Raw genomic sequence first — 13,144 nt, 5'->3', positions numbered from 1 at the left:
AAAGGAAACTGTCATATTCCCTTGTTTAAATTTAGAAGTGTTGTAAAAGCTCCATGTGATAGCTCTATTTGTTTGTTGGGTTTCAGAGATAAGCCTGCCTACGAATAACCATGCTAGCAATAAAGCTTTAGATTACATCTGTACCTAACTGAAAGGAGGTAGAAATCTGTGTTCATTCATGGTAGTGCTGTAACTATGCTTGAAAGTTTTAAAACTTTATTTGCAAGGACATAAAACAATGTAGTTGCATAGAAATAAACGTATTCAAAACGGTCTTATTTGCTTGCCACTTTCATACCCTGCACAAAGGAATGTGTGCTGGGAGCCAGAGAACAGCAAGACTGCTTTTGAGTTTAGACTGACTTCTCTTGTTTGAGTTACTCCTAAATGAACTTGAGTTCTGATGCAGCTATCATGAAGCTGTACAAGAGAGTCAGTAAGGAATTAATGGCTTAGGAAAAGTCAGAGCAGGGTGGGATGCCATTTCTGGCAGCAGCTTGGTATTAAAGCAGCTGTGGAATCATGGTCCAAATAGCTATATTCATCCCAAAAACAGGGAGATGTGGAGGTATTTTCTCAAGGGGGCAAGTAATACCATTTGTCTTCAGTTCATCATAGAATAAAGGCATTTTAAAATTGTAGCTTTGGTGGGTGAATGGACCTTGGACAAAAATGCCAATGTGTAGGTCAGTTGGTCAGGTAAAATGTTAATTCTGTCAGACCTATTAGCTGTTGATACTCTAAAGGCTTTAATGTTGTTGATGCGAAGTAACTGTTTGGAGAGGTGTCCTTTTTGTGAAGAGAATAGTTACACTCAGTTTTTGACCAGAAGGCTGACAAAGTATCTTGTCTCTGACTGCAGCCACATGTTGAAAGGAAAATATAAGTAAAAATTAAAATGTGTAGTGGTGTTTATCTAGGCTACTCTAACGCTTCCAACAATTTTTAGGTCAGCAAGTTTTTGAGCAAGAAGTGTAATATCTATATATAATTAATTGCCCTTTATGTTTTCATCTTGAAGCTCTCCAGTCATCCCTGTAGTCTCTGTAAACTTCAGGTTTTTAAAGCCTATTACTGATTAAATCAGTACTGCTTTATAGTCAAAAACAAACAAAAAAATGCCATGGTAATACAAGGGTGGCTTGTAAGCTTGCTGTTAGCTCATTTTCTCTTGAAGGGAATCTTTTCCTGGTCAATTGGAGCAGTAATTTCAGTGACACAAGAAGTGAGAGGTTTAGTGAGTGCACAAAGAAATTATGAAATGTTGCAATATGGTGTTACCTTGAAAGAAATTCTAAGTAACTGATAGAAATCAGAGATCTTGTTTTTGGTTGCACTTGCAGCATAGTCAGAAGTTTTTTTAGAGCATTGGTGTGAAAGTATGACTTGATTATAATTTTGGTTATGATCATGTATACCAAAATCCTGCCAGCGCTTCTGGTATGACTGTTTTGTTACCTGATTAAGTAGCTCTTACTTAGGTGTTGAAAGTTGATGATATGTACTGTTAATAATTTCAACAGCATTAATTTAGTCTGTTAAAAACAAGCAGTTATTTCCATCTGCCAGATAACAAAATCAACCCCCTTATGCTAGTTAAACAAATATGTGCTTAGAATTATCCTTAACACTGGGAAGAGGATTTACTGGTGAATTCCAGCACTACTGTCAAAGACTCATTAAAAAGTTTTTTGAGAAGTAGAGGCTGGAATTTCTCACCAACAGATTTCATTGCCTTTCTTTACCACCCTTCCAGCTTCCTGGACTGGACTGCTACTTAACTCTTTAGAGATTAACTGAATTTCAGACTGGCTCAAACTTTATCAGGTTTATCTTTTAATGAGAGATCCTCTGGTGTCATATACTTAATTGCAAAGCACTTGAAGGAGGAACCATGCACTTTGTATATCACGTGGGTTTTTTTTCCTACTTGGAGCGAAGTTCTGTGTATCTGTGGTAGGTGTGCCCTTCCCCAGTCCCCCAGACTTAGAACAACTTCATTCTTGGCAACAGTATGGACTAACTGCTCAGCTCCATTTCTGAACACTGACTCTCCAAATCTGTGTTTTAATACTGTTCCTATTCGCTGCCTACAGGCAAATCTGAAACATCTTTTTGTGGCCTGTGTTTTGGGAGGAAATAGGAAACAGGTTGGTTTTGGGCAGTAATTAATGTCCAAAAAGCTGAACATCATGTGTCTTTGCAGCCAGATGCAGAGTGCCATGTTGCCTCTGCTGTCACTGTAAGGTTATGAAACTCCTTGCTAAAGCTGGGTCATGTTTGTTAAAAAGTCTGAAAAAGAGAAGGTGAAGTCTGCCAGCACCAAGTGTGTGCTCTGTGAAATAGAGGAGTGGGATTGACCCAAACCTGATCTTCTCTGCCCAGTGACTGCATTTTGCATAGTTGAAAATAGCAAAATAAATGCTTGAGTAAAATACAGCATTTTAAATGGTAATATCCTCAAAATGTTTTCTGGGCAATGATGAAAGAGCTAGATGGTTTGCAGCTCAGTTATATTTAGAAAGCTTATTTCCCACCCTTGATGCTTCCAGGCAGAAATGTAAGCATCATTGTTGTATCTTGAAATATCTAACAGGAATAACTTTTCAGAGGCATTGACCTTGCTGTAGAGGCAGGTCACCCTAGAGGGAAAAGATTGAAGCAAATTACTTTTGTTAAGATGCAGATGATTTGCAAGTGCTGACAAGGTTTTGATGTATTTAATGGTACAAGTGATCTTGGTATTATTCGTAAGAACTGAGCCTGCAGTCATACTACTGTGTGCTGCAATCCTGTCAGTTCCTGAGCTAAGTGAGGTCGAGCTGGGTAAATAACATAATGGGAAAACTCAAAGAAAGTGTTGCAGGAAGTCATATAAGGGTTTGAGTCAGAATTGCAGCTCAGTGGAATGGTTTGTTGTGCTTACTTAAGATTGAGGTCATGCTGATGACCACCTGAGCTCTAGGCCATAAAAATGCAAATGAGAACTCCTAATCTCTTAGAAGAGACTGGGTAGTTACTCCAAAACTCTCTGCCTTCTAAAAGTGTTTATTTTTAATCTATCTCCTGTTACTGGGTTGCATGGCATTGATTATTTCATTGATCCTGCTTTCTTTCAAAAACTTGTATTCATCTCATGGGACCTTTTTGTGTTTGGCATGAGAATGCAGATTGTGACCATTAGATATTGGAAAGTAAAAATATTTCTCTTGTTACATTGTAGGCCCCTGGATTTGGATTTGGAATTGCAATATCTGGAGGAAGAGATAATCCTCACTTTCAGAGTGGTGAGACATCAATAGTTATTTCTGATGTGCTGAAAGGAGGCCCAGCAGAAGGACTGCTACAGTAAGTGCCAGACTATACCTGGGTTCTGATTTGGGGGCGTTCGTCTTTGTTAGCAGTAGCTTAACCTCCTAATTGTTTTGGTCTCAAGTTGTCTGTCTATAACTGTTGGTGTAGTAGGTTTGTAGTACAGGCAGTTTGCTCAGGGTCATCTGTTCATCAATATTTTCTTCCTGTCATAAGGTATTTATACTGTACATTGTGATGTTTTTCATGTAGAGAAAATGACCGTGTTGCAATGGTTAATGGAGTTTCAATGGATAATGTCGAGCATGCATTCGCTGTTCAGCAGCTGAGGAAAAGTGGGAAGAATGCCAAAATCGTAAGTGAATGTCTTGAAGATTTAAAGTTCCATAGTTGGAGCAAAAGTGAAATAGTGTAATGTCTGCTATAAAATACAAGCATGATGCAAGGTACTTGAATAACAAGTGTGATATTTCAGGTTTAAGTGGTAATCACAGCATGTTTATCAAGTGGGTCACTCAAAATGTTTTTTGAAATGTGAATGATGATTACATAGTGTGGCACAGGTTAATTCATACTCCTTTTCTTTATGGTAAAGTTCTTCTCAGATTGCCAAGTTGAGACAAGTCAGCTTTGTTCAATACTTGTTTACTCTGTTGGATGCACTTTTACTGACTTTTTGAGAGGCTGGTATATGCTAAAGGACAAGCTGTTCAGGCACTAACACAGTTCTTTTTGTGCTCAGTAAACAGTTTGCCAAAATAAAGTATAATTACCTTAATTCCTATAATTTTGTAAGCTTATTGTAAGTGGTTTTTGAACTTTTGCAGAACAGAACAGGTCATCACCAAAGGGTAGTAATCCAACTTTTTGTAGAAGTTTGGGGGTTATGTTATAAAAAATAGAACAAAAAATGCACAATGTTGAGAAGTTTCTTAGTTAATGAAAACAGACTTCTAGGGCTTGTAGAAAAGCTTTTCTGCTGACAGATTTTTGGTGCATTTGTGTGCTTTAATACAGTTGCAAAAAAAGTGTAATGTTTTGCATTTGTAGATTTGGCAGCAATTCTTTAAAGCTTACAGAAAGCAATGTGTGGCAAGCTGTGCTGGGCTTTTCGTATCTTAAATATATGGTGTGTAGATTTATGTAAAAAAAAAAAAAAAGTGTTTGATGGAAACTTTATGGTAGAACTTAGTTTGGTTCTGTAATTCATAGCAAACAAATCTCTGAACAAGGCTGGCTCCTAATCTGCAACCAGCTGTCTATATTGTACATACCAACTATGGCCTTCCAGAGAGACTGCTCCCCTTCATCCAGGTCTTGCATAAACATTTCTTTTGAAGACTGGGAGACTTCAAAGTTGAGGAGAATTACTGTCAGTAGCATACTGAGTATACACTAGATTACATGTTAGCAAAAAAGGGTTTTAGCAGTGCCAGTAACTGATTTTGTGGTTTTAAGCAAAGGGAGGGCATTCAGATTCAGCATTCTGAATATTCTGAAGAGAGAATATTGCATTGTGCTACAAAGGCTGTTGGTTGTTACCCTTTTGCCACTTGTGCAAAAACATTAAAAAGGACTCTGTAAAAACAGGTTTCTAGTAATCTGTATTGATGATGTATTAATTGGATATAATTTTATAATGAGGATGCAACAACTCAGAGCATTCACAATTACATCTGCATGTTTTGAATGCTGGGATTAGCTTGGCTTCTGACATTTAGTAACACCATTAGCATTGCCCAGCTGGAGGCTGATATCTGCTCTTGGGTTGCAGACTATCCGAAGGATGAAGAAAATTCAGATTCCAGTGTCTCGCCCAGAGCCTGAGCCAGTGTCTGAGAACGAGGACGACAGCTACGATGAGGAGATCCGGGACCCCCGGAGCAGCCGCGGCGCCCCCAGCGCCAGCAGGAGGCACGAGAAGAGCTGGGTCAGGGATCGCAGCGCCAGCAGGGAGAGGAGCTTGTCTCCCAGGTCAGACAGGAGGTCTGTCGCCTCCAGCCAGCCTGCAAAACCCACCAAAGTCACTCTGGTGAAATCCAGGAAAAATGAAGGTAACTTGTGTGTACGTCTCTTGCTAAAACTTTTGCTGGTTTTTAAAGGCCAGCTGCTTCACTCAGTGTGGTGTTAGAGGCTGTGTGGGCTGAATGAACAGTGTTGTTACCAGTTTAACCATTTTACCAGTTGCTGGCTCAAAACTTAACAAGTGCTATTGTATTTCCTATTCCAAAATCTGTGTGCTTAGTAAAAGGTAAAGTATTATGCATTGTAAACAAGTCCCAGCTGCAGCCAACATCTGGTAGTCAGCAGCTACATACCTACAATTTAGCTGAGTTTTTAGTTGGTGTCTTGTTTGGAAGAGGAAAAATTGTAGGTAGCATTTAAATTAAGCTGTTGAACAACAGCTCTGATTATAGGCAGTGTTAGAAAAAGAGACTGATATAATGGTAAAGCTATAACATATTTTGCTACAGTCCATTATGTTGAAAGTTCACTCTTCTCTTGTGTTGCCTGTGTAAATGCTGTATAAAGCAGTACTGTAAATCTCCAGATACCTCTCTCTTTTCTACTGTAACTTCATCAGTTTTCTTTTTTCTTTTATTATAAAGAGTATGGTCTGCGGTTGGCAAGTCACATATTTGTGAAAGAAATATCACAGGATAGCCTGGCAGCAAGAGATGGCAATATCCAGGAAGGAGATGTTGTACTGAAGGTACAGTATATGGTGACTGTGGTTGTACAAAGGCAAAACTCACTGATACAACTCTGCCTAGAATTGGCTACATCAGTAACATGATTATAGTTAATAGAAGGTGTTTAACTTTTTGTTAAATTATTTCAAAGATCAAATTTTCTATGTAATACAATATTTTGGGATGAGCCAAATGGTCTTCCATTGTATTATGGTAATTTGGTAAATAGTTTAACTATTTCTAAATGAACACCACTCTTTTTTGCTGGAGATTCAGTAGGGCTTTTTTAGTAAGTTTATATCTGTTCTTTTTTCTTGCTCTATTCTAGATAAACGGCACAGTGACGGAAAATATGTCCTTAGCAGATGCCAAAACATTAATAGAAAGGTCAAAAGGCAAATTGAAGATGGTTGTTCAGCGAGATGAACGAGCCACACTGTTGAATGTCCCTGATCTTTCTGACAGTATTCATTCTGCTAATGCTTCAGAAAGAGATGGTGAGTATAAAAACTTGATTTCTAAAGAGGAAAGAATTCCCTGTATTGTCAAGATGTGAAATACCTCAGTGGGTGAGAGGGTGGGGAGGAGAAGAATTAGGAGTAAGATTGTAATATGGATAAATTTTTTTTGAATGTGCTTGAAATCCACACCTTCAAAAACCGTGGATAAAAAGTTACAGTCGCTATTCTTGTGGCTGTTCTTTCAGGAATATTAAGGCTTTTTTGTGTGTAATAATAAGTATAGATTTAACATCTTCATAAAAGTTCTCTGCAAAAGCTTATTCCCATTTAAGCAGGTCATGCCACCATTTAAATTACAATCATTTCATGACAAAACAACTTTTATTTAACAGACATTTCAGAAATTCAGTCGCTGGCATCAGATCATTCCAACCGATCACATGACAGGCCCCGCCGCAGTCGTTCACGATCTCCTGACCAGAGGTCAGAGCCTTCAGACCATTCCAGACATTCTCCACAGCAGCCCAGCAACGGCAGGTGATGGCAGCATTGTCTTCTTTTTAAATCAACTAATTAATGGAACATATAAGTTGTAGGAGTGCTTGGATTTATATGGTGTAACAAATGTGAAGCAGAATTATGGAGGTGATATGACAGTCTTTGTCTCAAGAGATGTAGATAATAATGATCTGAGTATTTTAGGCTTGGGAAGAAACTGGACCTTTCTTTAGTATTGCATCTTTCTTTAACATAATCATAGAGCATGGTTGTATTAATGACAATGTAAGCTTGATAGTAATGTATGTTACTGAATAATGCATAGTTGTATTTTGATTTTAGAAAGCAGTTAGCTGTGAGGGGAATTGAGATGAGCTGTAGCACAGTTCCTGTTGCATGTCCAGCCTGGGTAAACTTGTTGAAATCTTGCTTTTTTTAGGCATAGGGATTATCTTACATTTCTGAATACATTTAGTTCCTACAAAACCAGGTGCATTGCACAGCAGGTCTAGCTTTTACACTCTACTTTTCAATATCTGAACTTGGTAATGGAACATTTGTTATAATTCTTTAGTATGTAAGTCTAATTTTATATTAATTCAGAGACGAGTGATGTGCTGTATGGTTTGGAATTTTTTCTCCTGCCATATGAGACTTTACTCGTGAATAACAGATCTGCCCAGTTTTGCATTTCCACAGTTTGGAACTAGACATTCTAACTTATTGAAATAGCGTTTCAGTGCTGGATTTCAAATTCTGCTAAATATTTGAAAGAGGAATGTTTCTCTTCTGACTGCTCATAATATGATAGAGCAGAAATTAGAATTCATCTGTGCAGATTCCAAATTCAGAACCTCTATCTGAAGATTTTTAGATGATGTTCAAAAACTCTGAAAAAACAACTTGCAGCTGGCCATTTCATTAAAGATATGCCAGATTACTTATTAATAAAATTGGTTTGCCCAAGGAAAAAATAACATACCTTCAATGCTTTAAAAGCCTTGAGTCTTTTAAAGATCAATACAACTGCAAGAGAGAGTGTACCTGCATGTACACGTGCTTGGGGTTATGGGTTACAGACATTTTTGCTTCTCTTTTGTGTACATTGTTCTGAGGGACCACAAGGCATGAAAGCTTGTTTTCAAGCAGGAACCACATTCATGGAAAAAACTTAAAAGCAGGGTCCCAGAGGCAGGGCTTTGATTGTGAAGGTTGTGAGATCTGTTATATTTCAGAACTGTTTGTCTTGACATGCATTTGTAGTGCAGTCTGATGGGGCTTGTGGAGGGAGGAACCAAAAAAAAAAAAAAAAAAAATCTGTCAGAGCTGTAGCTATGACTTAGGCTAGTGTTAGTGCTTTCCTGTCCTATTGCAGTGGCTTAGGTAGATGGTCACTTCCTCCCTGTAGACCAAACTGTTGGAAGAATCAAATCCTCCCCAAGAGGGAACTTTTAAGTTATCTCAACTCCGAATGCATCCGTTACATCTTCTTTATGAGCAAGAACTGTTTTGGCATGGCTTGACTTCCTGTGCGACATGTCCCTTTCAAGATCAGAAAATCTGGGCCGTGAGCCATGTGAAAAAAAACATGTTGAGAGCAACTTCTCTTTGTAATGGTTGTTTGTGCAAGTTTAAATCTACCATAAGATCAAATTAGTTGTTAACTACTTATTCTTTCTTAAATTTGGTGGGAAATCTGTAGGAAGAAAAAGGCTTGAGAAAGGGCTGAGCTAGAAATGTGCAAAAAGTCTTCCAACTAAGCTTAAGGAGGTTAAAAATGTATTAAAGATAATGAGTCTTTATTTAGACACTGTTCTGCCAAGTGTTTGTATGTTAATGAGGAGGGAAATTCCAGGGGAATCCTCTTAGTCCTTTCATACAAGCTTGAGTACAACTGACATTTCTGCATGTGCACCAGAGTACAGAAATCTGCTAAGAGATCTACCTCAGTATTGCTTTGGGATCTGGCAGGATCTTCAGTGTTGTCCACCTTTCAATATTCCTCACTGATGTACATCAGGCTCCTTGCAAAGTTCCTGGACATGGGGTTTCCATAAGAACTGCTGTTTGATCATTTTGTCAAACATTAAATAGCACTTTAATTTTCTTTAGTCTAAAGAAAGTTCACAGATGTGTCTTGAACAAGTCTTGAGTCTTTTTAAAACTCAAATTCTAAAATTTTTTTTTAACTTACTAACAGAAAGGGCTAATTGTGCTTTGTATAACCTATGAAGAGTTGTACTTAAAAAGTTAGAATGAGCAAAAGAGTTCTCTGCACCTAAGCTGGAGAATACCTCAGGACAAGTATCATATCCTTTCTTAGCTATCTGGTCTTGCTACTGGCACTAGAAGCTTTATTTGGATAAAAAATGGCATAAACAGGGATTTCAAAAATTAAACTATTGTGCTTGTTTTTATCAATGACTTACAACAAGATGGTTGTTCATAATGCAAGAGTGCTTCTCTTCACAGTTTGTTGTGGTGATTGGAGTGCTTTTCTGCATTATGTTTAGCTGCCTTCGGGCACATGGTTTTCAAATTGGCAGAGGAATGCACTGAGAAGTTGTAGTATGTCTTGACTGAATAGCTAAGCTTTGTTTCTCATATTTTAAACTTCATTTTGCTTCAGGAAAGCACATTCTACTTGTGTTTTGATTTTTGTAGTTTCTTTTACTTTTGACTGCACATCTCAGATGATAATAAGACTTACTGGAATCTGTTTTCTGAAGTCATATTTCCAACTCTTGAAGCATTATTTCTGATTAGGATTTTAACAGTCTTAACTCTGTATGATGGAGATTTGATCCATTTGTGCTTTATGGGCAGTGATGCTCATTATTGCCCAGTAGCACCATCTAGCTGCTTGTAGTGCAGAACTTCTCTCTTTTTTCCCTCCAGTACAGACATCTCCTTTATGAGAGCAGATGGACATACTGACCAAGTCATTGTTATCCTTGAGAAAATACCTTTTTTTCTCCTCTTTGGCAAGTCAGTCTGGTATTACATGGAAGGCTGCTATTTGTGTCTGTCTTATTTCAAATATTCTTTAAATTCTTGCTTATTTGCCAACTCCCAGGAAGAAGACTTTCTTTTTCTAGATCATTATCAATATTCATCTGTTCCAATGCTATTAAATTATTTAGTGTTCATCAGATAGCAGTGTAGTGGCTAACATTTCAACATGCAGAACATGTTCACTTCTGCTGTGGTACAGCTGGTAGCTCTACCTTAATACTGCAGTATAAGAATATCTGATCTTTTGAACTCAAGGAACAGAATTTAGATTCTGTAGCATTTTCTTTGCTTTTGTCATTTAAAAACAAGAACTTGCTTGAACTTGTCATAAATTTCTACCGTTTGCACTCCAAGTGTGTGTATGAAATGCATAAGAAGCAACAAATTGTTTTTTGACTAAAATGTATAGATGAGAAGCACTCTCCTCTTGTCATAGCTTTGAATTGAAGGCCTTATGCTCTCTGAGGAGATGAGAAATGAGGAACATATCTCCATGGGTCTTGGTAGGGCTTTGCAATAATAAAAGGTGCCACACCAGCACTTGTGTTTCAGGACAGCTGACACACTAAGGAGCAGATAAATTAGCTTGGTCACAGCAAAGCCTAAGGATTAAGTCTTAAAAAACATGTTTTCTACAGGAAGGGGTGAGGAAAAGACCATTGTAGTGCATTTTCTTCCTTTCTTCCCTTTGCTTCTCAATTCCTTCTCTATCAATATACAGCACCTGTGTGTGCCTTGTGTGCTTGAAGCAGAGAGCAGTCTGTGTCACTATGTGCTGCTGCTCTCTTAACTGCCTTATCTAGGGAAGTCCTTTGTTAACCTGCTATTAGGGGCAGCACACTAGGATTTAGAAATGGTAAAAATTATAAAAAATGTGATAGTCTAAGAACAAAACCTTCCTAAATAGTAACGGTGATACATTACCCTCAACTTGATGAATGAAATTATTTATTCTTTAGTCTTAGTAGACTGAGATCATGAAGCAGTTCTCTATGCAGAGACAAATCTTTTTTTCTAATATAGTCATCGAAGCAGAGAAGATGAGAAGATAACTAAATCAGGAGCTGTCTCTACAACTGTAAAGAATGCAGATGATATTTCTAAAACAGTGGAAGAGGTGACAGTTGAAAGAAGTGAAAAACAAACTCCACCACTCCCAGGTAAAAATATTAAAATATATTAATTATGCATGTTGTTGGGAATGGGTGACCAGTAAAGACTTACTGCTCTTGCATATTTGTGGAATGATTTTCAAGTCTTAAAGCAAACCTAAGTCCTAATTATTTTTATTTCTGAACACTAATAGTCTTTGTAACCATAATCTCATTTATAACGTAAGAATTTTGGTCCTGGAAACCTGATTTGTGGGGTCTGTCATTATACAGGAGTCAGATTTCAGTGTTTAGGGTTGTAATTATAAGTGATGGTTGAAGAGTTTTGTACTGATTTCTCAGGCAAGGTTAAAATTTCTTTCGTGATTGTTCAGCAGTAAATGTGCTCTTATGGGTTACTGCAGCAGACTATATTTATAACAATTGATGTAGTTTCCCAATATACAACTCAAAACAGTCCAAAATGCTTTGTTCATGTAGCACTTAACTACAGTCATGGACCAAGAGGGCAGGTTAACAAATGCAGTACAGCTAATCAAATCAAAACAAAAATCTCATTCCTTTTTCCCAAAAGGGAATGATAAGCAAGTGGAAAAAGAAGCTGTGCAGATGGTTTAGAGGGAGCTGTTACTGAAAGGCTGGGTGCAATGAGAGAAATCACATTCAAGCTTGAAAATATGTGAGGACCTAAGGGATGAGTAGTGACACTTCTGCATGTAGTAGTCAGTAGATTAATGAAGAACTGGAAGGGTTGTGATGTTTATAGACTCCGAAAGATCTTGAAAATATGAGCAGTAGGTTTTCTGATACAGCAGCCATTATTAAAAAGATGGTGATAAGAGGTGACCTTTTACAGCAATGTTATGCAGAGAGGCAAATGAAGTAATTTATGTTTGCCAAGATGGCAAAATACGTGATAGTGAGATTAGAAAGATAAATTCTGCACTTCTGTAAGGTATTGAAGATTAATAATTGGCATAATACCAATCCAGCCAGATAGGTGACCCTTAAGATGGTTTTTAATCCAAAATAATGTACTGATAATTGGTCTGAGGGGCTAGCAAACAAGTGATAAATAGTGTAGGGATTTTGTTGACTGGTGGGGAAGGAGAAATGTTCTATTCTTGCATGAATAGGAAGAGGCACGTGGAAATACTTAGTTTGGGTGGGAGGAGTTGCAGGCCAGTACATAAACCTAATATTTAAATTAATGTTTACAGATAAAATTCACTTGCCCAAAATAAACTGAGACAAAAAAGTATAGCAAAGGGCATAATCCTTTAACAGCCTCACAAAAGCTCTAGGGAAATGAGGATCCTTCCAAGACTGTAATAAAAATGTTAGAGAAGTGATTGGCAGAATCTGTGACGCTTTGGTGCTTGGGCTAAGGGCAAGGATAAGATGACTGTCATCATTGATTGTGTCAGAGAAGGGTGGGAGGAAAATGTTTGTTGGGAGGGATCATCAGAGGCTTAGTCTAGGAAAGGTTCATTAGAGACTTAAAGGAAAATACTGTGTTACTGTATGGGAAGAACCAGAATCATATTAGAAAAAAGCATAATTACCCAATTGTTTCCTGAAATTCCCAATTTCAAACTAGTCTGTTCAGTGATTTGAAAGGAAGATGGTGCAGGTGTTGGTAAGATTAGGAATATTTGACTAGTTCAAAGTCAGCCTTGTTTGAAATCAAATATTTCTAGTGTGCAAAATTGAGCCTAACATATAAACTCTTGTGACATGACCAAGTCTTTATCAGAGAAGAGTCCCTAGTAGTGCTCATTGCTGAGGGAAGCCTGCAGCAGCAGTTTCCTCACAGGAGCTTTAGAGAAGCTCTACAGCAATGCCATAGTAAGTGCATAGCTCTAGGAACCACCAGCTGGACCTCAAGACATGTATAGTAGACTGAGGTTTTATGGTTTTTTCATTTCAAAATTCTTGAGTTAGGAGAACCAATGGAAAATGAAGAAGTTAGGTCAGAGAAATCAAGGTTAAAAACAGAAGGGTTGAAGGTGGTCTTGGAAGCATGAAGCCTTCTAGTCTTATCCTTTTGCAG

At 37.8% G+C, this 13,144-nt stretch overlaps 1 protein-coding gene across 5 annotated transcripts in view; it reads left to right on the top strand.

Annotated features, from left to right (window-relative positions):
- TJP1 (tight junction protein 1) overlaps positions 1-13,144 on the top strand; it is a 63,147-nt gene that overhangs the window by 26,394 nt on the left and 23,609 nt on the right. For all 5 annotated transcript variants that reach the window (XM_056499551.1, XM_056499550.1, XM_056499549.1 and 2 more), the window contains exons 3-9: positions 3,224-3,348; positions 3,565-3,667; positions 5,087-5,366; positions 5,922-6,025; positions 6,334-6,502; positions 6,859-7,003; positions 11,003-11,139. In XM_056499551.1, the coding sequence (XP_056355526.1) occupies positions 3,224-3,348; positions 3,565-3,667; positions 5,087-5,366; positions 5,922-6,025; positions 6,334-6,502; positions 6,859-7,003; positions 11,003-11,139 (1,063 nt within the window). The remainder of the gene's footprint in view (positions 1-3,223; positions 3,349-3,564; positions 3,668-5,086; positions 5,367-5,921; positions 6,026-6,333; positions 6,503-6,858; positions 7,004-11,002; positions 11,140-13,144) is intronic.

Source organism: Oenanthe melanoleuca, chromosome 10 (assembly GCF_029582105.1).
Source record: "Oenanthe melanoleuca isolate GR-GAL-2019-014 chromosome 10, OMel1.0, whole genome shotgun sequence".
NCBI classification, from domain to species: Eukaryota; Metazoa; Chordata; class Aves; order Passeriformes; family Muscicapidae; genus Oenanthe; species Oenanthe melanoleuca.
Note: the sequence above shows the minus strand (reverse complement) of the source record. Positions and strands in the feature narration are given on the sequence as shown.